At 43.7% G+C, this 22,427-nt stretch overlaps 1 protein-coding gene and 1 long non-coding RNA gene across 10 annotated transcripts in view; both read right to left on the reverse strand.

Moving 5' to 3' along the window:
- Positions 1-280: 280 nt before the first annotated feature.
- On the reverse strand, positions 281-2,609 carry LOC310839608. The gene is made up of 3 exons (XR_014561551.1): positions 2,509-2,609; positions 1,478-1,663; positions 281-1,069 (listed from the first exon to the last, which is right to left on the reverse strand). It is a non-coding gene; the product is annotated as an uncharacterized lncRNA (long non-coding RNA).
- A 4,097-nt stretch (positions 2,610-6,706) lies between these two features.
- The window catches only part of LOC310830104 (UDP-glucuronosyltransferase 1A6-like), a 33,561-nt gene continuing 17,840 nt past the window's right edge, over positions 6,707-22,427 (reverse strand). For 3 of the 9 annotated variants that reach the window (XR_014557478.1, XR_014557479.1, XR_014557480.1), the window contains exons 2-6: positions 15,803-15,934; positions 12,834-12,921; positions 11,110-11,329; positions 8,746-9,566; positions 6,707-8,444 (exon numbers count right to left, since the gene is read on the reverse strand). Coding sequence is in view for 4 of the 9 variants with exons in the window: in XM_083709676.1 (XP_083565802.1) it covers positions 9,269-9,566; positions 11,110-11,329; positions 12,834-12,921; positions 15,803-15,934; positions 16,987-17,895 (1,647 nt within the window). In the remaining 5 variants the exon portion in view is untranslated. Of the gene's footprint in view, positions 8,445-8,743; positions 9,567-11,109; positions 11,330-12,833; positions 12,922-15,802; positions 15,935-16,986; positions 18,230-20,637; positions 21,529-22,427 lie in introns of those variants that run through there. The other 6 variants (XM_083709679.1, XM_083709677.1, XR_014557481.1 and 3 more) reach the window with 5 other exon arrangements.

A 22,427-nucleotide genomic window follows, 5' to 3' on the forward strand; every position in this document is an offset into this window, starting at 1 on the left:
GTCTCTATGGAGATTTAACTGGTGGTGGTGGTGTCTCGTTACCAGAGGTGGACAAACAGTGGACTCGCACACAGCGAGAAATATACTCGGAGTCGAGAGTGGATTTCATGCTCTTTATTCAGCTCATAGTGGTGAGGAGGAATGGAAATTCTCCCAGAACGTCTACTCTATATACATTATTTACACAATGGGCCCCACATGATTGGCTAATTCTGGGATTCACTTGTAGACCAATCAGGTTGCGGATTCACTTCCACCTGGAGCTGGATTGGGCAGCTCCAATGTATCTAAGGTTTTCACCATCATGATACCCAGGGGTGGCCCATTCTGGTTCACCATCACAGGCACACACACACCTGCCCAAACCTTGCTTATTGTGGTTGCACCACTGCCGTGGCTTCCACAGAGCTCACAAGATCTTGGCAGAAACCAGCATGCAGCTCAGTGGTGGTAGGCCAGGCAGGCTGACCATGGGATTCTGCCACTCCAGGAGGCTGCTTCAGTCTGCCTCCTGGGGGGGCCAGCCCTGGTGATACCAACATGTAGAAAGGTGCTACTTTGCACACACAGAAAAACAGCCAATTTTTTTATCTTTATGAGAGGTTAAGGCTATGTGCAACTCTCTATTTTCTACCTCCATAAAGAGTAAATTCTGCTAAGGGGAGATGAAGAATGGCATACTCCTTGCCGGCTTCAAAAGAATGCCAGAAATGTTCCTATCTCCTGAGGAATGCTGGCACTGGATGGAAGTCAAGAGGTGTACATCAAATATGCTTTGATCTGAGTACAAAATATCTCCAGAGGTGCCCAAGGTTGTTTTGCCAGTTCCCAAATCCAAAACTTATAACTATTTCCAACTTGCTCTTAACTGATTTTCTACCCCTTCCGTCACGAGCGCTGTGTTCTAGGGAAAGATGTAGCGTATCAATATTTTGACAAAGTCCACAGGCCCTGACCAGCACACGAGAACCAGAGATCCTCATGCCTTCACAAAGATAAAAGCTACCATGCAGAAGCCGACTGACATCTGTGGCAGGTCTGGTTTAGATCTCAGAAGGAGCACTGTGACCTAGAAAAAGAGAAAAGTGATCTTTAAATACCTCTGCTGACTCACCAACCAGCACTGCACAACACAGATGTCACTGAGACAGAGGCCGGGTGTGAAAAAGGCAAGCTATAATTCTTAGGGAAAGACTTCAAATGAAATGCCAAGATTAATTTATTTGGACCAATTATCTTTACTCGCCCCCCTCCAATTTATATAATGTGCATCTATGATATTGGCTGAATACAGTTGTAATGAATGTTTGGAGCAAATGTATCTTTCTCACTCACAATTTTCATATTTTCAGTTGAGTCTAACATTTGCAAATTTTATATTTTCAGTTGAGTATAACATTTGCAAATTCATTGCTAGGTTGCAGAAACCTTCCCGGCAAATACTTCAAATCAAGCAGATAAGATCTATGAACTGCACCTGAGTTGAAGGTTGCTATTATATCACTTTTGGATGAAATCTGTGGGTGGGAAGACAGGAATATTTATCTTCTTTCTTCTTCATATTCTTCTCAAGACCGCATATCAGGGACTTCTGTTGCTGTGGAACTAGAAGCTGCTGCTGCTGCAATGCCAGTAATGTGTCAGATGTTTATCTGTGTCTCAGCTGTTACCAGGAAACAAAATGTTGACCAGAGAGTTTGGCAGAGATGAGAGAGAAAAGAAATCAAGTGACAACTGTTTGCTTTAAGGAAACTGGAATGTTCTCTGCAAAAAACCAAAACCAAACAAAAGCCCTGGCAAAGTGAAGCAGGATCTATTTCAGGTAAGAAGAAAGTAGTGGTGTGACTGGTGTTATTAACTCTTCTTATGCTGTAGATATACTTCTAGGATGACCAATTAGCCAGCAGCAGCAATTGGCAGGTTAAAAGTGAGAATTATAGGAGCTGGGTTAAAAGTTGGCAGCCCTAGGCTATGTGCCACATAACATCATGTTTTTAATATTCTGTTGGGAGCCGCTCAGAGTGGCTGGGGAAACCTACCAGATGAGCGGGGTATAAATAAAATTATTATTATTATTATTATTATTATTATTATTATTATTATTATTATTAGTGGTAGGGTGGCCAACTCCCCACTGCCCGCTGACAGAATTCCTGTGTCTCTAACAGCAACATATTGGGCATCTTTTCAATGGGAACAACTGTTTATATATATATATAAAATCCTCAAAGCAACTTAATAATAAAGTAAAGTACAAAGAGGTAAGATAAGTTAAAGCCAAATTTAAAAAGAAAAGAAAAGAGCAACATACAAAGATGGACTTAGTAGTGGTTGTGATCCTGGTCACTTCACTTGTCAAGCTCATTTACCCCCTTGCCCCTCCCTTTACATTTCACACTTCTTCACACACCCAACACTCCAGACTTTGCCACCTCTGCAGTTTGCTGGACTCCTTGCCTACTAACCTGTCCACACCTCCCTCCTCACCTTCCCTCCTCCTTGCCTCACCTGGGCCACCCACTTCCTGACCTGCCCATCTCCATCCTCTGGCTCTCTTCGCTCCTCGGCTCTCATGGTCCTGCATATCCACCCTTTGGATCCCTCCTCCTAGCTTGGGCCAGCTGGCTGTTCACAGTGGCATAGCGTGGGGGGTGCAGGGGGGCCGGCCGCACCGGGTGCAACATCTGGGGGGGGCGCACTCGCGGCCTCCGCATTCGCCGAAGAGCCTCGGGCGCAGGCTGTAGCAGAGCCCCATGTCTCGCGGAACCGACGAGCTGTGCGCGCGTCTGGGTTGAAGGCGTCCGGCAGGCAGCGGCTCTCAGCGCTCGCCGCGGTCCCCGCGCGTCAGGAGGCCGCGCCAGGCAGCCCCGCCGCCACGGCTGCTGCAGCTGCTGGGCCATGTTGCATTTTCCTCACCTCTCTGCCCTCCTCCTCCGGGCAAGCGGCGTCGTTTGGGCGGCAGCGCCAGCGGCAACTCGCCTCAGATCACCTGACACGGACCCGCCGCCGCCGCCATGGCTACCTTACCGTAAATACCCCAGCCCAGGCAGCAGCAAGAAGAAGCGGTGGCAGGTAAGGGGTTAGGGGGCGCAAATGACTTGCCTTGCCCCGGGTTAGGGGGCGCAAATGACTTGCCTTGCCCTGGGTTAGGGGGCGCAAATTATTTGCCTTGCCCCGGGTGCTGACAACCCACGCTACGCCGCTGGCTGTTCAACAGCCCCACAGCTCTTTACACTGCAGGTCACAGTGCCCCTCTCTGCAGCTGCAGCCCCGGCTCACGTTGCTCACCACACCCACTCTCCACCCCCTTGACAAACACTCTTCTCCCCCAACTCCTTCCAACCCCAGCCTATCTGCCACTCCCATCCCATCCCCAATTCCCATCCTCACATAGTTTGTCCCAAACTCCCCTCTCCCCATCCCCCCTCAGCTTGCTCTAATCCAGGGGTCAGCAACCTTTTTCAGCCGTGGGCCAGTCCAGCATCCCTCAGACCATGTGGCGGGCTGGATTGGTTTTTTTTTGGGGGGGGGGAATGAACGAATTCCCATGCCCCACAAATAACCCAGAGATGCATTTTAAATAAAAGGACACATTTGACTCATGTAAAAACACGCTGATTCCCGGACCGTCTGCGGGCCGGATTGAGAAGGCGATTGGGCCAGATCCGGCCCCGGGCCTTAGTTTGCCTACCCATGGCCTAGATGAACTCAGTTTACTATTGTGAACAAAAGCCGATTGCCATCTGTGACTTCTTTTCCTGACCTGTGGATGAACCTGCATTCCTGACAGTCCCTGGATGCTATGAATGCCAAAATTTGGGATTCCCTCTGAACCCGTGCCAGAGTTTTGTGGCCATTTTGCAGCTCCCCAAAACAGAAATTGATCCATCAAACCAGGGTTTGTAGTTAACACCCCAAAACCCGACAGCGTCCAAATCACTTCAAACCAGGGCCAAAGTTCGGCAACAGTTTTGCCGCAAAAACTCCACAATTTTCAGGCCCCCCAACTGAGTAATTTAAACTGAAACTGAAGGTCATAGGTATCACCCCCAAACCCAAGGTTGTCTGATTCACTCCAAGCTATTAGCCGATAGTCCAATAGCAGTGTTTTTCAGCAAATACCCTAAGTTTGCAGAGCCCCACCAAACCGAGTAATTGATACTCAGACTTGAGGGTCATCGGTGTCAAGCCAAAGCCCAACACTGTCTGATTCAGGTAAAAACACGCTGATTCCCAGACCGTCCGCGGGCTGGATTGGGAAGGCGATTGGGCCATATCCGGACCACGGGCCTTACTCATGCTGCCAGGCTGCCTGCTTTGCACAGTTGCTCTGCCTGCTCTTGTCATGTTTCAGTTTGCATAGTCATGGGAAGTGCAACATGGTCACACCTTACATTTCTATGTATATAGAAATGTATATAGAAAGATGTAATTATACACCCCCCCTATATTTCTTAGTTCCCTATATATATAAGGTACATGGAGACTAATAATAATAACCCTGGGCAGCTTCCAACAAAAGATTTAAAATACATTAAAGCAGTGGTGTGTGGAAGGTGACTGTGTTGCAATGTGTTCCACAGGGCTCACATATACAGTACCGTATTTTTCGCTCTATAACACACACCCGACCATAACACACACATAGTTTTTAGAGGAGGAAAATCCGTAGGCATGACACCCATAGGCATTCCCTCCATAACACGCACAGACATTTCCCCTTACTTTTTAGGAGGAAAAAAGTGAGTGTTATGGTGCAAAAAATACGGTATTTAACTTGAAAGGGAAATTTATTGCTGCAGCTTGTGAAGTTGCAGCGTATTGGTTACAAAATGTAGTCATATGCTAGGCTTATGAAGGGCTCACACAGGTAAGAATTTTGGCTTTTATTTTCTAAGCAAACATGAGAAGGGCCCTGATCCTGTCTCAGTCATTGCAAACAAACATTTTAAGTGAGTGGGGCAGGGTGATGGGGGAACTCATACAAATAACAAAACTCTGTGCCCTTCATAAATGATGCATGAGTCCAGGAAAGCTTTTGCAACAATAACACTCCATTGCGTTATCTTTCTTACGATTGATATCCCAGAACAGTTTTCTATGTCTATGTAGTCTGAACCACTGTAGAGTGAACTGGAAATTGAAAAGATTCTTTGACCTTTCCTAGGGTAGCAGAAGGCATTGTCTCACTGCTTCAGCTGGAAGTCAAATGGGATACTGAACCTGCACCAATTGTGGATTGATTAGCAATGTAAGAGTTGGTTAACTTTGCTTTCACTCATGCTTAACGATCCAATTTCTTGGCAGACTTATCAAACCTATCAGAAAGTATGTTTTTACATGTTTGTCTAATGTACACATAGATACTTTTTAGTTATAAATAACTAGATTTGATGTGCTCTGTTTGGGAGCTAGCCTAGACAGCTCAGTTGTGACATGCTGCGCAATTTTTAGCATATTTATCCACAGCAATCCTCACTGAGGTCCGTTTCAGACAGTCTGTTGACTGAGCATTCATCCTGATATGTTGTCTAACCTCCCTGCAAACACATCAAGCAATTGTCTCAAACTTTACAGTGCATTTTCATGTCACTTTCCTTGCTACAAAAGTCTGGGGTTTGGTTTTGTTTTTTGTTGGAAGGTGGTTTGTAGCTCAAGAGCTCCAAATTCAATTGAACTGTGCAACCTGAATTTGCCAGTGTGATTGAATCCCACCCACAAAATAGGAACAGTCTCAAAGTACTCCCAAAGTAAAAACACAATTTACCAAAGCTGTTTTTAACCGAAAAGAAAACTAAGGGCCGTGTCAAACATGAAAATAATTTCACTACTTGGAAAGTAGGAAAAGGTGGGCAAACCACGTGTAATTCTGCACCTGTGATGATCAAGGCACATCGGTTTTGCTGTGTGTACACATGATATGCATGTACAGCTTGTATACAGGCAGAGAAGAGACATATACCAACATTATGCATGGTGCATGGTATGTTCACGCTTTTCCCTACACCTAAGTATTTTGAGGAAGCCCTGTTTGTTTTTAAAGCCACATTTTGCAAAACTGGGAAAAGAAGTGTGCAACTGCATAGCTGATTTTTTAATAAAAAATTACCTCTATCACCACCTACTGGACATAGTGTAGCATTATTCTTCAACGACAAATGCATCCACCAGAGCAACTTTTTCATTTTTCACATCTCTCTCTCTCTCTCTCTCTCTCTCTCTCTCTCTCTCACACACACACACACACGGTCTTGGTCCGTGGGAGTGATCCGGCCCATGGCCAGTAAACCTTGCTGACCCGTGGTCTAGCTCCTACAATTGAAGGGCAATCAATACTGTACCTTGTCCTATTCAATGGACTAGTAGTTAACTTGAGGAAATGGAGAATGACTGTTTATACTGGGGGAAGGAGCTATAATACTGGATCGGAGTGCATAGTATATAACCAAATAAAGAAAGGAAAAGGTAAACTTAAAAAAAATGTTCTTTTCCTGCAACAGATGAATTAGTGGAAGTAAAAGCATTTGTGCTCCCTGCAACAATTGAAAAAGATACACATGCATTATAGAAGCTGTTCCTTTGGCAATCTGTGCTTCTATTGTGTTCTGACTGGATATCAGATCTGTCCATACATGCTCCCAGTCACCATATTTCAAGCATTCAACATGAATGCACACTTCAAATTAAGGAAAGAAGAACTACACAATATTATTTGCCATTTATTTGCAGAACAGCAGTCACAGAGAACAGCAGTCACAGAGATCAGCAGAGTTTAATTAATTAGCATGGCACAGTGATTTCAAATGGGGGAGAAACTCTCACTTTGAAGGTATGTTAAATACAGTTAGGAGACTGATTTATCCGAATAATACTTGCATTTGGTCATTTTTCTTCCAGCTGACCTAGCCAAGGTGCAGCTGCTGGCCTAATTAGAGTTTCACCTGGCTTGCTACTAGTATATATGAAAAGGATCTTGGGGTCTTAGAGGACCACAAGCTTAACATGAGTCAACAGGGTGATGCAGCAGGAAAAAAAGCTAGCGCCATTCAAGGCTGCATCAACAGAAGTATAGTGCTCAAATCAAGGGAAGTAAGAGTGGTCTCTATTCTGCCTTGGTCAGACCACGCCTGTGCCACAATTTAAGAAGGATATTGATAAGCTGGATCATGTGCAGAGGAGGGCAACCAAGATGATCAAGGGTCCGGAAACCAAGCCTTATGAGGAACTGCTGAAGGAGCTGGGTATGTTCAGCTTAGTAAAGAGGAGACTGAGAGGAGATATGATAGCCATCTTCAAATATCAAGAGCTGTCACATGGAAGATGGAGCAAGCTTGTTTTCTCCTGATCCAGAGAGTAGGACTCAAACCTTCAGGACACAATAAAGGAGATTCCAACTAAACATCATAGATTCTTAGAGTTGGAAGGGACTCCAAGGGTAATCTCATCTAACCTCCTGCAATGCAAGAATCTCACAAAATTATTGTTCCAAGTTTCTGAATATCTCTCTCTGTCTCATAAGACTAGACATAATGGACACCTAACGAAGCCAAATATTGGAAGATTCAGAACAGATAAAGTATTTGTTCACACAGCTCATAGCTAAACTATGGAATGCCCTCCCCCAAGAGGCAGTGTGGCCACCAGCCTGGATGGCTTTAGAAGAGGATCAAACATGTTCATGGAGGAGGAGGAGACTCCCAATGGCCACTAGCCATAATGGCCCTGCTCTGTCTCCATGGGTGGAAGCTGTAATAATTCTGAATACCAGTTGCTGGAACCCACAGGAGGGGAGAGGGCTCTTGGGCTTGGGTCCTGGCTTGCCAGTTTCCCACAGGTATCCAAAGTGACCACCATGAAAACAGGGTGCTGGATTAAACCGACCACTAGCCTTCTGCTTCTGTGTACAGGATGTTTCTGAAAAGGGCCCCTTGTAGACAGCCAAACCGGCAGTATTAGTATGGCGCTCAAAAGGATGTTCACTGTCTTCTTCATATTACAGGAGATGCTGTCACAACAACATTTCTGAAGTAGGAGGGGAAGCAGGAGTTTGTTCTAATGTTCTAATTAACACTTGCAGCCAACAGACACGGCTGTGCTGCCATTTCAAAGGGAGAGGGTCATCTGTGACGGCATTTATGTTTGGAAAGTGCTTGGACTCGGATTGACTTTAGACACCAGTAGCCCACTCAACCAACACGGGAATGGCTCATGTATACCATTAATAGCCAACCTTCTCAGGTCCACCAGCAAAGCAGGTTCCACTTTAAATATATTGCATATGCCTGTCCTCCTCCTCCTTGTATTTAGTGGCATTATAGGGCCATACCTCGTTCTTCTCTTTCCAGGGTGAGGGGGCAGGGGGTTCCTATGGAAGGCGGCATTCCCATAAGCAGCTTTTATCAACCCTGTGCAATGCGCTCCACTTGTCAGAGTCCACTCTCTCACTCAATTGTTAAAACAAAAAAAATTCCTCCCAGTAGCACCTTAAAGACCAACTAAGTTAGTTCTTGGTATGAGCTTTCGTGTGCATGCACACTTCTTCATATACTTAAAGACCAACTAAGTTAGTTCTTGGTATGAGCTTTCGTGTGCATGCACACTTCTTCAGATACTGTGTATCTGAAGAAGTGTGCATGCACACGAAAGCTCATACCAAGAACTAACTTAGTTGGTCTTTAAGGTGCTACTGGGAGGAATTTTTTTTGTTTCGACTATGGCAGACCAACACGGCTACCTATCTGTAACTCAATTGTTAAAGGTAGCCCAGCTTCCTTTCTCTGCTATCTGAACATTGTGTTTTCCATCTCTCTCTTCCTGTTAAAATAAACCTCCCTCAAAAACGCTGGTGGCGCCACTGACCTCGACCCATCAGTTCAAGATAAGTTATGCAAACAATTGATTCCCCAACAGATCAATTGACTACAGAACTGTGGGATTTGTATGGAAGTTCACAGGTCCCTTGGCTATCAGATTGCTTGTTCATTGATTAAAATAGTTTGAATTCATATATAGGCATGGAAGTGACCTTGCAAATCATCATGTTTGTGTTTTTAAGAGCTCCTGCAAATTGGGAGGGGTAGACAACATAGTGCCCGCCAGATATTTTGTACCACAGCTCCTGTCATCTCTGACCATGCTAGCTAGGTCTGATGGGAGTTGTAATCCAAAACCTCTGGAGGACTTCATGTTGGCTACCTCTGCCTTCTGAACCCCAAGAGCAGGACCCAATTTCTTCTGTTCCTCTTCATCTTACATGCCCCACCCCTTTTCAGTGTGATTTTGATTTGCTTTTCTTGCTCATCCTTCCACTTTTACAGCAACACTTTCTGCAGCAGAACAGGCAGCACTTCAGTGAGATAAATAGGGCAAGGAGTACAACAGCCAGGAGGAAGGCAATGACGTCAAGAGAGTGATACTGGATCCAGTTGAGGTCATGTGCTGCCGGCCGCAAGTGGGGAGCCCCCTTGTGCTTCATCACAAACTCCACCCAATGCACCGCAAGGTCAAGAGGTTCAATGGGCCTGTCCAGGTGGAGAGCTGAGAGACGCTGGATGTTCTCTTTATACCTAAAAGAAAAGAACCTCTTTAGGAAATAAATATTACGGGGAAATAAAACATGCAGCATAGAAGCAGATTTCCAAAGCATTTGAAATCCAAGTTGGGTTGATACTGTTCTGAGAGACTGGGGACATGGGATGCAAACCCCCTCCCCGTTCCTGTGGGTGCAGATGCACACACTTTGGGATACTCTCTATGCAGCTTATACAGGCCAGAGTTCCGGCGCTTTTAGTAGCTGAACCCTAATTTTTCTCTGGTGGATCTTTCACATAGCTGATCTGTCTCCTATGTGACAGCTGCTGCTAATCACAGGTCCTTGGAGATAAAAATGGAGAATGATGCAGTGTCCAGGAACTTCTGTGGGGCAACTGATGATACTGGTGACCACCAGCAGGTGGCAGTTGGAGGAGGGATGATCTCAGTCAGTGTCTCTTAAACACAGAACGTGGCCCACTGAGGGAAGCAGGAGCTGGGAGGTAGTCAAGAACAGGGCCACTTCCCATTGTGGAGGGAGATGCCCCCTGCCTTCACTGCTGCTTCCTGACAGTTCCTCCAAGGCCGTCCTTTTCCATTCCCTTCAGATGCCCCACAGTGACTGCGTAAACTGGAAGCAGGATGGTATGAATCAGCACAGGGTATAATAACAAACGACAGATTTGCTGGCTACCCTTGGCAGAAACAGCATTGTCAAGGAGCAGAGATGGAATATGGTGCAGGACAGTGGTTTGTGACTGTTATGGAATGCTTTCCAGATCAACCTGTCTGTGAAGGAACCCCTGGAAACTCCTGCGCATCATGGAGGATTTTGGAGAATACTCCAGGGCACTTGGCTCACCTGGAGCACTGGCGCGGCTTCTTGGTCCTCCCCCCCCCGCCCCCACTTATTGTCCCCTTGGGGGAGCTAGCACTACGCATTGGAAGATTCTCCAAACTCTCTTGCAGCTGCTCATTGTAGGGAAAGCTTTCTTTTACGGAACGTTACCATTACTTAACTTTTATTTGATAATGCTTTGATTAACTTCTGAGAATGCCACGGTCTGACAGAAGACATTTTTAAAACCACTGGGTTAAAACCCAGAGTCCCGATAAAGAATCAAAGCAGTAAAAGCAGAGGGGTTGTTAAGAAGAGACTTTCTTCTTCACCTGTCACCAGCAGCCGTGTAGCAACCCCCGCTGATTTCAATGACAAGCAGTAGCTCTGCCCCCTTGCAGGGCCCGAATCACCAAGCAGCCGCCGTGCTGCCCTCAAGCTCCCATCCCACCAGGAAGTCCACCCCCAGCAGCCCCCCTGGCACCCAATAGACCCCCGTGGCACCCTACAACCCACGCCCGGGGCAGAATGCTCCCCCCGCCCCTGTCTAGCTACACTCCTGGTCACCAGACATTATTTTATTTCCTCTGAATAACCAACAAGTGCCAGTGAGAAAGACAACAATGCACTGAAGAAAAGAAGAAAGAAATTTTCCATGGTATATTTCCATGGTATACTTCCTTGCATATTCTGATTTTAAATGTACTTTGGGCCAACCCTAAAATGAGTTTTGTACTCACTTTTTATCATAAATAACAGCCTTCAGTGCATCAGATAAATCCTTGGAAGTCATTTCCACTACATTCAGAGTCACTCCTGCCCCTCGAGATTCCATCCGCTTTGCATTGTCCATCTGATCTCCAAAAAGCGGCATCAGCACCATTGGCACTGCATTGCAGATTCCCTCATAGACCCCGTGGGAGCCAGCATGAGTGATAAAGGCTCTGGCTTTTGGATGAGCTGTTGAGGAAAGAGCAGGAGGTGGAGAAATACCAACAGGTTTATTATTCTGCTAACGACAACGTATCTAGGCCAAGTTTTAAAATTGCATTTTTATGGAAGCAGCCAATTGAAGTTCAAATTAAACAGCTATATGATTAAGCTGATCTCCTTGGACTGTTATGTACAGTCTAGCAAAATGTCTTTCAGAAGGATGGTACAGAACTGTGGGAGGAGAGAAGTGGCCCCTTCTAGGCCATCTAGGCCAGGGGTGGGGACCCTCTGTCAGCCAAAGGGTCACCTTCCTTCATGGACAGCCTTCTAGGACTCCAGACCATGGTGGGTCCTGCCACTCTCCACCCAGGCAAGGAGGAGGTGCTATCACAGTTCAAGGGCACAGCCAAGGCAGGTAGGGTGCAGAGTAGGGCCAGTGAAGGATGTGGCCTGGGGGGCATGGCCGGTGTTGAGTCCTGAAGACCAGATAAAGAGGCTTGGGTTCTCCATCCCTGATCCCTCAATTCAATACAAAGGGTGGAGACCCTTTGGCCTGAGAGCCAGATTTGACCCACCAGATTTGGCCCGTGAGGCTGTTTTCTTCAAACCACACCCACCTGCCCCATATTTGACACCACATGTAATGTCAGATGTGGGACACTGAACATCAAGTGATGGGCAGGGAGTCCTGTCCTCTTGGGACCAAGCGTGCACCTGCAGAAAGCAGGATATCAGCTGCCTCCTTTATCCTGTCTAGTTTGGTGCTAAATTCCATTAAAGCCAATGGTACTTTGGTCAGTCATTGTTTTCCACAGAACTGAATGCAATTTTCACTCCAGCAAGTGGTTAAGGGTAAGGATGAGCAAATCAGTCAGTTTTGGTTTCTCCCAGTTTCTCATCTTACCAGTCTTATGTTCAGTTCTCCATACTTCTATGCCAGTTTGCAATTATTATTAGTCATCATGAAAACTCGCCAGTTTTAGTGTGAATTTCTCCTAATATAATGGATTCCTGTAGGTTATTTTCGCTACCTTCAGCATTTTTATGCATGCCTCACCATAGTATATACATTTTGTACATTACCTGCATTGCAGAATACAGAGCCGTGTGAATTTTGAAAAACGGCTGTGATTCAGTTCACAGATTGTTTTGGATAGTGCGAATGAAGTAAGCTTGCCTTTAAATGCGAACTGAATGAAATTTTCCCCTCACCCCTATTTCATGGCTCACATTTTGGCATCTGTGCCCACTGTCCTTTCAACCATTTCCTTGGTTTTTTTTATGCACACTATGAGCATAAAGCGCCAGGCAGGCTTTTCTTTTCCTAGCCCAGCTTTTGAAGCTACAGGGCTTTGCTCTGAGTGTACATGACCAAGAGCAATGTGGGAGCATGTCCATCCATCACATTACTTTACAGTACTAAACAGTATTTAGATACACTCTTCTCATGGTATTCTTAAGAGGCTAATGGCATTGAAGCAGCATTAAGGGCTGGTTATAGACAACAATGTAATTCCTGTCCCAGACATACCAAGCAGATCATTTTGTGGTAGCCACTTCACAAGCTTTGTGTTCTTTGCAAGATTTGGGGGTGTTTCTCCTGTATATCTCCATAGCACCTTCACGAGGAAGGAAATACATAGATTAGAAAATGTATCTTTACACTTCAAACACTTACAAAAACTTCAAATTGCACTTGAACAAGCATTCTCTCATATCTCTTATGTAAGGTGCAATGCCTCTTCAAAGAGCCCCATTAGTTGGAAAGGTGGGATATCGGTTAACAACAAATAAATAAGGTACTGCCTGTATATAAAATAATGAAAATGCACTTCTAGTTTTTACCCATACATAAGTTTAGCTGAAGAATGAAATATCAATAGTTATTATTTTCCCCAGGGGTTGTGAATGCATATTTGTATCCTTTTATTTTGTGTGTGTTTAATTTTTATTTTTATGCAATTGTATTATATCCTATTTATTTCTTTTTAAACATGTTATTGAATAATATGATTTCAATTAAATAAATAATAAATATTTTAAAAAGAATGGATTAAAATTAACACATTTTTTTAAAGATTACAGTCCTATTCTTTATCCAAAACTGAATAACATATATCACCTATCCTTAGAGCAGTTCTATTCCCAATTTACTGATGGAGAATTCAGGTCTACTTAACACCCAGTGGCTGTGTTTGGATGATCATATCTCAGCTTCACAGGCTGAGATACGAACAAGCCTTTTGCCCCTGCTTGCAACCCCTTTGCTACTCCCTCCTTAGCCCAAGAAATGAAGCCAAGATTAACCATGGTACCTTATTTCATCCAAACCAGGAAACTATGTGGTCAAACCAGGAAACTATGTGGTCAAACCTTGGTTACAGAATGTAGTTAAGGAACAGAGACCTTAGCTACAATTCTCAGTTCAGATGACATTCTATGCCAAACCTTGGCTTAGCTGCCATGCCAAGCTCAGGTTAAAAAACCAATGAGTAATATGGAATTGGTATCATGATTATCCAGACATTGAAAAATAAGAATTATTTCTTCACAATATTCAAAGGGAATACTTTCAAATATTTAAAAGCTTTCCTCAAATATGATCCCGGACACCAAACAGGTTTAAGAATGTCCTGGAAGACAGATTTAGAATGTGACATAACTGAATATACTTGGTTTACCATGTGGAAAATGCTCCTTTTCATAATATATCAGCTGAATGTACTAAAAGACTCTTGTATATAAATTCATCAGCTTACCCAAGGTGCTGGAGGGGATGTTCAGAAATTGGGTCATACAGCCACCTATGGCGGGGTTGTGTTAGAGTGCAAGAATTTTCAGCAACAGCATTCAGAGAAATGGATAAGATCTTAAGCCGCCACATTATCCTAACATCTCAATTAGCCCTCCCCCCCCTTATATTTGAGGGTAATAAAGATTTGCACCATTTGCACAAAGTGCTGATAGTACAGATGCTTATTGCTGCTAGAATGACCATCACAGTTTTGGGGGGAAATCTTTCTGTGTGATATGGCCCTGCTAGAAAAACTAACTAACAAGCTGAGAGTCCTTAGGGGCCAAAGAAAGAAGGAAGATTTTGTATTTGTTTAGTTTGACTTCATTTCAGTTGTAAGCAAAGAGAAAGATGGCCAAGGACACCCTCAGCCTACAAATGAATATGGCTCAGTGACTCAGGGCGTTTGAATACTTTAATCACTTTCCCTTGGTATAACAGGGTCTACGTTTTGTCACTTTCTCTTGTTTCACCATTATGTCTGTGCTATAAATAGCTCCAGTCACTACCTCCCACACATTCACTTACCTGTAGTTTACTTATTTTGGTTTTATTTTATGGCTGTTTTTGTCCAACAGTGATATTTGATTTTATAAAGAATTTGTATATTTTCATCAGATCCTGTTTGGTACCACTGTATTTTGTAGAATTTTGTAAACCATTTCTTTCCTTTTCTTTTGAAACTTAACAAAAAATTATTTAAAAAATAAATAATAATCCAGGCACTGAGGGAGCCTATTTTTATATTACCACGGCAACATGGTTTCTTCCGCACCACCGTGATGCCCTCCAGTTGTTCTGAACTACAGCTCCCATCTTCCCTGACCACTGGCCAGGCTGGGTGGGGCAGATGGGAGCTGTAGTCAAAGGCATCTGGAAGGCACCAGGTTTAGGAAGTCTGACAAAGGGCAACAGGATGGAGCCGCTAAAGCAGCTATTTCTTACTCCCAAGAAGGGTGAGGCAAGTTTGGGAAATGAATTTATTATTGACTCCTTTCACTTCTTAGCAGCGAAGGAGCTGTATTCTCAGAGTAATGAGGAAAGAAGTCTCATGTTGTGGTAGCAAAAAAATGCAGAGAAGGCAAACTGTCACCAGTTTCTGGCCTGGTAATTGATTAGCTGACATGGCTATACTACAATCTATCATCACTAAAACTTTTTCCAATAGATGTCTCTAGCCTCTGGATTTGAGGTGGTGTGCGTGGATAATCTTTTAGCCCACCCTCCCCAACTTAAAGAAAGAAGACCTAGTCCCTATGATCTGAAATTTAGTTGCAGAATGTTGGTTATGAAGATCAGCAGGGTTTTCTGCATTGTTCCACTTGCGGTTGCTGTACAATTAGGGGAACCCGCCGAGGGCTCAACTCTGGCAGCTTTATCTGGAATGCAGCCAAACGTGACAACTGTCAGGGAACTATTCACATCTTGTTCCCCTGTTGTCTTATTGCAGCAATATCAGCTGGAGCTTTTGAACAGGGTCTGATCCAGCAGCTGGCATCTAAATTACCATGGCAATATTTCTAAAGAGCTGTATGTGAACAGCTTCCCAGTTCATGCTGTGTCAAGCTGCAAGATCGCTTGTTGGACTGAGGCAAAGGGTTGTGTGTCAACTTCAGCTTCGGAGCCACTTTTAAAGCAGACAGCAACACATGCAAAATGAACCAAAATATTTAACACCCTACGTGAATACCATTTTTCCTTCTTACCGTCTGAGGTATTGTTCCAAACGCTTCAGCAATTTCCATAGCTTTTTTCATTGGAATTTCAGAAACCATTGAACCCAAGGAAAACACCACAATGCCATGTTCGCCAGAACTGTTTACCATGGCTTCAAATTCCTAGGCAAAACAAACAAAGAAACTTTTGGTCAGAATTCTGCGTCACGTGGGAAGATTTTCATCTCTCCCAAAAAGCTAAAATAAGAAGTAACCTTTGCTGGGTAAGTGTGTGTGTGTGTGTGTGTGTGTGTGTGTGTGTGTAAACATTAGACCATTTCTAGGACCAGATCTGTTGGGGGGGGCAGTGTCGGATCCAGAACAAATCCTTCTGTGTAGGCCCTCCTGTTGCCCCCATCTCTCCTCTGCCCTCCCCAACAGGGACTCTTCCTCTCCCCTCCACTTACTTTTGCTGTTGTTGTTTTGCCACTACTGTAATAGTGGCAGCCTCTCCTCTTCCTCCTCCTCCTCCTCCTCCTCTCTTCCCTGCCCTGGTTTATATTTTTCTTTTGCCCCTGAGAAGAATTGTCCTAGACCAGCCTAATGGTCTACCTGCCCTCACATTCAGTCTTAGACATTGGTCAGGATACTGAATTTCATGAATCTCTGTTACAACATATCATATGAGTTCATTCATTTAAGATATTTCTAAATTGCTCTTCATCCCAGAAGTCATCACAGAGCAGGTTACAACAGAAAACACAAATGCAATAAGTACAGCAACCAATAAAAATAATAAATAATAATCATACACAATAAAGTTTTCCACATCAGCAAAGCAAGTTAGCAGGGTGACATAAATATGATATAATAAGGCGGTTCGCTAAGCTCAGCTAAGGTATTAGGCATTAGGATTTATAAGCCCAGGGCCTCTGTGCATATTGTTTTCAATCTGCTGCTTGGTAATTGCATTGTGCCTCTTGATTCCAATATTAAGTCTCCCTTCCAAGTACTAACCAGGTCTGACCCTGCTTAGCTTCCGAGACCAGACAAGATCAGGCGTGTTCAGGGTAGTATGGCTGCAGACATTCTGATATTATGTCAAAAGGGAGATGGCACCATGCTATTAACTTTTCCAATCTACTGAAATATCTCAGTCCTAATCCCTTTCTCAGCCTCCATTTTTAAACTTTTGAACTGTCTCAGTAAGGGTGAGTGGAGAGGTGGATTCCAACCTGAGTTAGTGGATTTTCCTTTGCACAGTTTATACCCCCAATGAAGACCATGTTGGGCATGATAGGCCTGGGATATTCAAAAACAAAGTCATAGCGCAGAAGCCAAATTGATGCTTGACTATAAAGGTCTGTTACTGTCATATCTTGGAGCAGGAATTCCTTGTTCAGTGTTCCATAGGGTGAATAAAGAAAATAGCATATCATGAATTCCAGCGAGCCGATTAAAAAATTCTTCACTCTCTGTTTAAAGTTCATGTGATCTGTATTGCCCGAGAAAAATTTTGGGACATAAGAATGTGGGTTTGGACACTGTGTTGCCACAAAGTCTAAACCACATGGAATTCCCCGCAAGTAGTAAACAGAAGGAAGGGATAAATACTCAGCCAAGATCTGCCCACATGGAAACACTGGATCCATAACTACAACGTTGAATTTGGTTTCTTTAAGGTAAGAAATCAGCTCTTTGTTGTATAAAAGCTGCTTGCAATTATTATATAGAAGCATTGTAATATTTCTTATTCTTGAAAATGTCCCAGTCATTCTTTCCAGGAAAGGCTGACGTGCAAAAATCCTGTGACCAAGCTTTTGGAATTCTGCTTTCAAGTATTCCTTTGAGTAAGGCACAGCAAATGTTTTCAATGTATAATGTACAGATGACTTTATCCATAAGTTCGTCTCAGGAGCAACGACAACTACTTGGTGTCCTCTCTGCTGAAGATGTTCCAAAACTGGATGGATACTGAGCCAGTGACTGCCATCATGGGGTATTACCAACACCTTTCCTCCATCCGTAAGGCTCCAGAAAAAGAGAGTAAGCAAAACACAGATGCCTTGACGCATAGAAATCTTCTTGCTGGTTGCATTGTGGCATAATTCTAACCCAAAATGAAATGAATGTAAAAAAACCATGGCGAACAGCACAGGAAACAAAGCCTCTTGTGAGCCTTTAGCCCTATCTTCTTCTGCAAATATTTATTTTCTGTGACACATTTATTAAGGCAGTGTGGAATGTTTAAATCTTGGTCAAAGGTCGGTTCTGCAAACCAACCTGGATTGGGTGATAAGGAGTCTGCAGGCTAGCCTGTTGCATAAGCGTCTCTACTACCACTTCTGTACTCAGCCAGTGACTGCCATCCTGTAGCACCACCAACAGCTTCCCACTTCCAGCCCAACGCCACAAACAGAACCAAAAGGCAAGACCAGCAGCAGCTGGATGAGACCTTGAATTCATCCTTCCTGCATGGAATCAAGGCGCCCTGAACTCGCTATACGCTTTGTGTGCCTAATGTATGAAAGCAGATGTTGCAGAATAAAACACTGGGGCAGCCCACAGGATCACAGATTCTAAGGATCAAGTAAATGTTTAATTTGTTGCCTCTGCTGAACCTCTTGTCAGGACAAATAGCCCACACAGTGGTACCTCGGGTTAAGTACTTCATTCGTTCCAGAGGTGCGTTCTTAACCTGAAACTGTTCTTAACCTGAAGCACCACTTTAGCTAATGGGGCCTCTATTGAAGCACTATTTCTGGGTTAGTGGAGTCTGTAACCTGAAGCATATGTAACCTGAAGCGTATGTAACCCGAGGTACTACTGTATATCCAATTATAAGAGCAATGTCAACTGAGTTGATGTTTTAAATGGTTAAATGTCTCAGGACCACAGTACCTCAAGGACCGTCTATCTCAGTATGAACCGACTCAGATCCTGCAACCATCCTCTGAGGCCCTTCTTCGTGTGCCTCCTCCACGAGAGACCAGGAGGGTGGCAACATGAGAATGGGCCTTTTCTGTAGTGGTTCCCTGTTTGTGGAATGTCATCTGGTGCCTTCATTATACATTTTTAGGGGCCAGGCAAAAACATTCTTTATCAACGAGGACTTTGGCTAATTAACAGTCTACGTCCTTTCGTGGAATCAGGGTTATTGGTTTGTTTGGGTTTTGTTCTTGTTTTGTTATGTATTTTGTGGTATTGTTCTGTATTTTTATGCTGTGAACCCCCATGAAGTCTTCAGAAGAAGGGTGGTATACACATTGAATAAATAAAATAAAACAAAATAAACCCCCAAAACCTTTTAGCCAGCAAATAAAACTATTATTTTTAAAAATCAAATACAGTACAGTGGTACCTCGGGTTACATACGCTTCAGGTTACATACGCTTCAGGTTACCGACTCCGCTAACCCAGAAATAGTGCTTCAGGTTAAGAACTTTGCTTCAGGATGAGAACAGAAATTGTGCTCCGGCGGCGCGGTGGCAGCAGGAGGCCCCATTAGCTAAAGTGGTGCTTCAGGTTAAGAACAGTTTCAGGTTAAGAATGGACCTCTGGAATGAATTAAATACTTAACCCGAGGTACCACTGTACTCAAACTAAAAAAATACTAAGAATAAGCAGTACAATCCAGAGATCACTTGGGAAATATTCAAACAAAGGACTGCTCCACACAGGAGTTTACTGTCAATTTTCTGTTAGTCATGTGTATTAGTAGAGTTTTTTGCAATCTCCATTTGACATCATTCTGAGCAAAAAGCCAGCACCATCCCCCCAATTTCCATTTAATCTAGATTTCCCACTTCCTAAATAATTGGATAAGTAAAAACGACCAAGTACAAAACCACAGTTGCTGACGGTGTGGAAGCTCCTTAGTGACTTGGGGTGTGTGTGTGTGTGTGTGGGTGGGTGGGTGTCACACATGGGTGGTTTCCTTATCACTGCATTCCCTACATTTTGCTGCTCACCTGAACAATTCTTGGGTTTCAAATAATGGTGACTACGGTTCTTGAAGGTAGATTAGCAAAGATACCATACATATGTTTCTCCTCTTGCAGATTGGATGACCTTCCTCACTATCTGCTCAGTTGCATACAGTAAGCCCACAGTTTACGCAGGGAGAAAGAAAGAAAGAAAGAAAGAAAGAAAGAAAGAAAGAAAGAAAGAAAGAAAATACCTGCATCACTGTAAGCAATGCTAGGCTAGCATTTCTGCTTCTACCTTTGCATCTAAGCAACAGCTCAAAACTCCTTCTAGCTATGTGGGGGACTGTTTCTCCTATCCAAACTCACTTTCTGTTTTTCTCACAGCAGATTTCATGAACCCTCAGCTTGCTGAATGGCATTTTCAGCAGACAGGTAGGTGATCAGTACAGCAAAGGACAGTACCATAGCTCAGGGGCAGAACATTTCCCAGATGGGGAACATGTCTCCGGCTCAGTCTGTGGCGGTTAGGGGGTAGAGCTCAGCCATAAAAGTACCAGCCTAACCAGTTTCTTCCTTGGGCCTTTCAGGCGCAATTCCCTTCCCCTGCAGGTCTGAAGCAACATGGACACTCAAGAAAGCAGTAAAGCTAACAGGCTTTTCAGTTCTGAACAATTAATTGGAACAACAGAGTTTTTGGTGCATGAACGAACTGGAAAGTGCCTTAGCTTTTCTCTAAAATTATTATTGCTGGAATCTACCACTTCATTTGCACTAAAGAGTTGGTGGTAATGAAAAAAAAAAGGGCTTTGTTCCATCATTGGAGCAACTAGGATGTCTATGTCCTAACACTTAAGTAGATGCACAATAGGAAATATCATTCATTAAGGACAAGGCAAGTGCCAGAAGGTCACAAAAGGCGGCAAATAAACAACAATTTCACCATAAAAAATTGCAAACCTTGGATAATGGCTTCTTCTGGCCACAGTTAATCCCTCCAATGAAGACCATGTTGGGCATCACCGGTCTGGGGTAATCAAATGCAAAGTCTTGTCTAATTAGCCAAATAGATGTCTTACCAAAAAGTTCTAAGAGTGAAATTTTCCTTGGCAGAAATTCAGTTGCCAGATGTTCGTATTTTCCATAATATGAGTAACAATATAAAGAAGCTAACATCGACATTAAAACATTCTTCACACGCTCAGTAAATGTCATATGATCCGAGTTATTTGTAAAAGCCTCTGGGATGTAAGAAATGGGGCTTGGACACTGAGCAGCTTGGAAGTCCAAACGACATGGAAGTCCACGCAAGAAGTAGACTGTAGGCAAGGAAAGATATTCAGCAAGGATTGGAGCGCAAGGCAGCACAGGATCAGAAAACACAGCATCAAAGTTGCTCTCCTGGAGGAATTGGATGAGTTCTTTGTCGTATAAAAGATGGTGACAAGCAGAAACAAACATGGTAGTAACTTGAGATATGTTTATATACAACTGTACCATGTTCTCTAGGAAATTCAGATTCTTAAGAGCATGCTCAGTCATCGAACTCAGAAGTTCATTCAGCTTCTCCTGGGTGTAAGGCACGGAATGTGTTCTTACAGTGAAATGCTCAGAAGACGTTTTCATGACCAAAGTGTTTTCTGGCATCACAACCACAACCTCATGTCCTTTTTGCGCAAGCATCTCAACTACCACTTGCATGCTCAGCCAGTGACTTCCATCTTGAGGCAACACCAACAGCTTCCCACTTTCGGCACAAGGCCACAAAGAGAACCAAAAGGCAAGGCCAGCAGCCAGTTGAGACCTTGAATTCAGTCTTGCCATCGTGGTATCAAGGAGTCCTGACTTCCCTACACACTTTGTGCCTAATATATGAAAGCAGATGTTGCAAGTATAACGTTGGTGCAGCCAATGGACTCACGCATACTAAGCATCAAGTAAATGTTTAATGTGAGCCCTCCACTGACACTACTTTTATCAGGACCAAAGGCTGTGCATGAAATAATATTGATCAGATAAGAACAGGGTCAAGTTCATGTCGTACGTTAACAACAACAAAAAAGAAAACTATTCAGCCACAAGAGTTGTAGAAGATGATTTAGCACAATTATGTGGTGCACTTCTGTAACCCTCAGATTTTAAAATGTTAACTAGAATAAGCAATGATGATCTACCAATCAAGTTGGAACATGTCCAGACAAATAAAGGGCTTCTCCCCATGTCCGTTTACTGTGCATTTGCTCTTAGTTTTTTCAGTGTGGTCACATCATCCTTAACAAAATGGCAGCCCCAAATTCCTACACATTTAATCCAGATTTTCCCAATCCATGAATAATCCACTGAGGAAAAATGGCCCAGTACAAAAATGTAGTCACTGCTGACAGGGAAGCTTCTTTGGTGGAATCTGCACACATATAAAAACCGTTCTGAAAATGCTTTTTGAAAAGTGTTTTTTAAAATACGTTGAATTTTCCATAAGGCTCACTATTGCCATCTAGTGTCACATTGTATATTACACTTAAAACACACGTAAACATTTTATTTGCAGCTGTATAGCTGAGTCTTTGGTGCACTTTATTTTTTGGGGAAGGTAGTTTGTCATGTACCCCTCTGGGTAGGAGGGGCTTTTATTTTCATACCCCTTACCTGCTGCTCGGCTGAATACAAACTAGCCATTTCGTTTCCAGTGACCAAAATGCTGCTGCACACTGAAGGCACAACAAAAACACATCTGAAGGCTGTAACTACTG

This window comes from Podarcis gaigeae (assembly GCF_964106915.1).
Source record: "Podarcis gaigeae genome assembly, chromosome: 1".
Lineage (NCBI taxonomy): Eukaryota > Metazoa > Chordata > Lepidosauria > Squamata > Lacertidae > Podarcis > Podarcis gaigeae.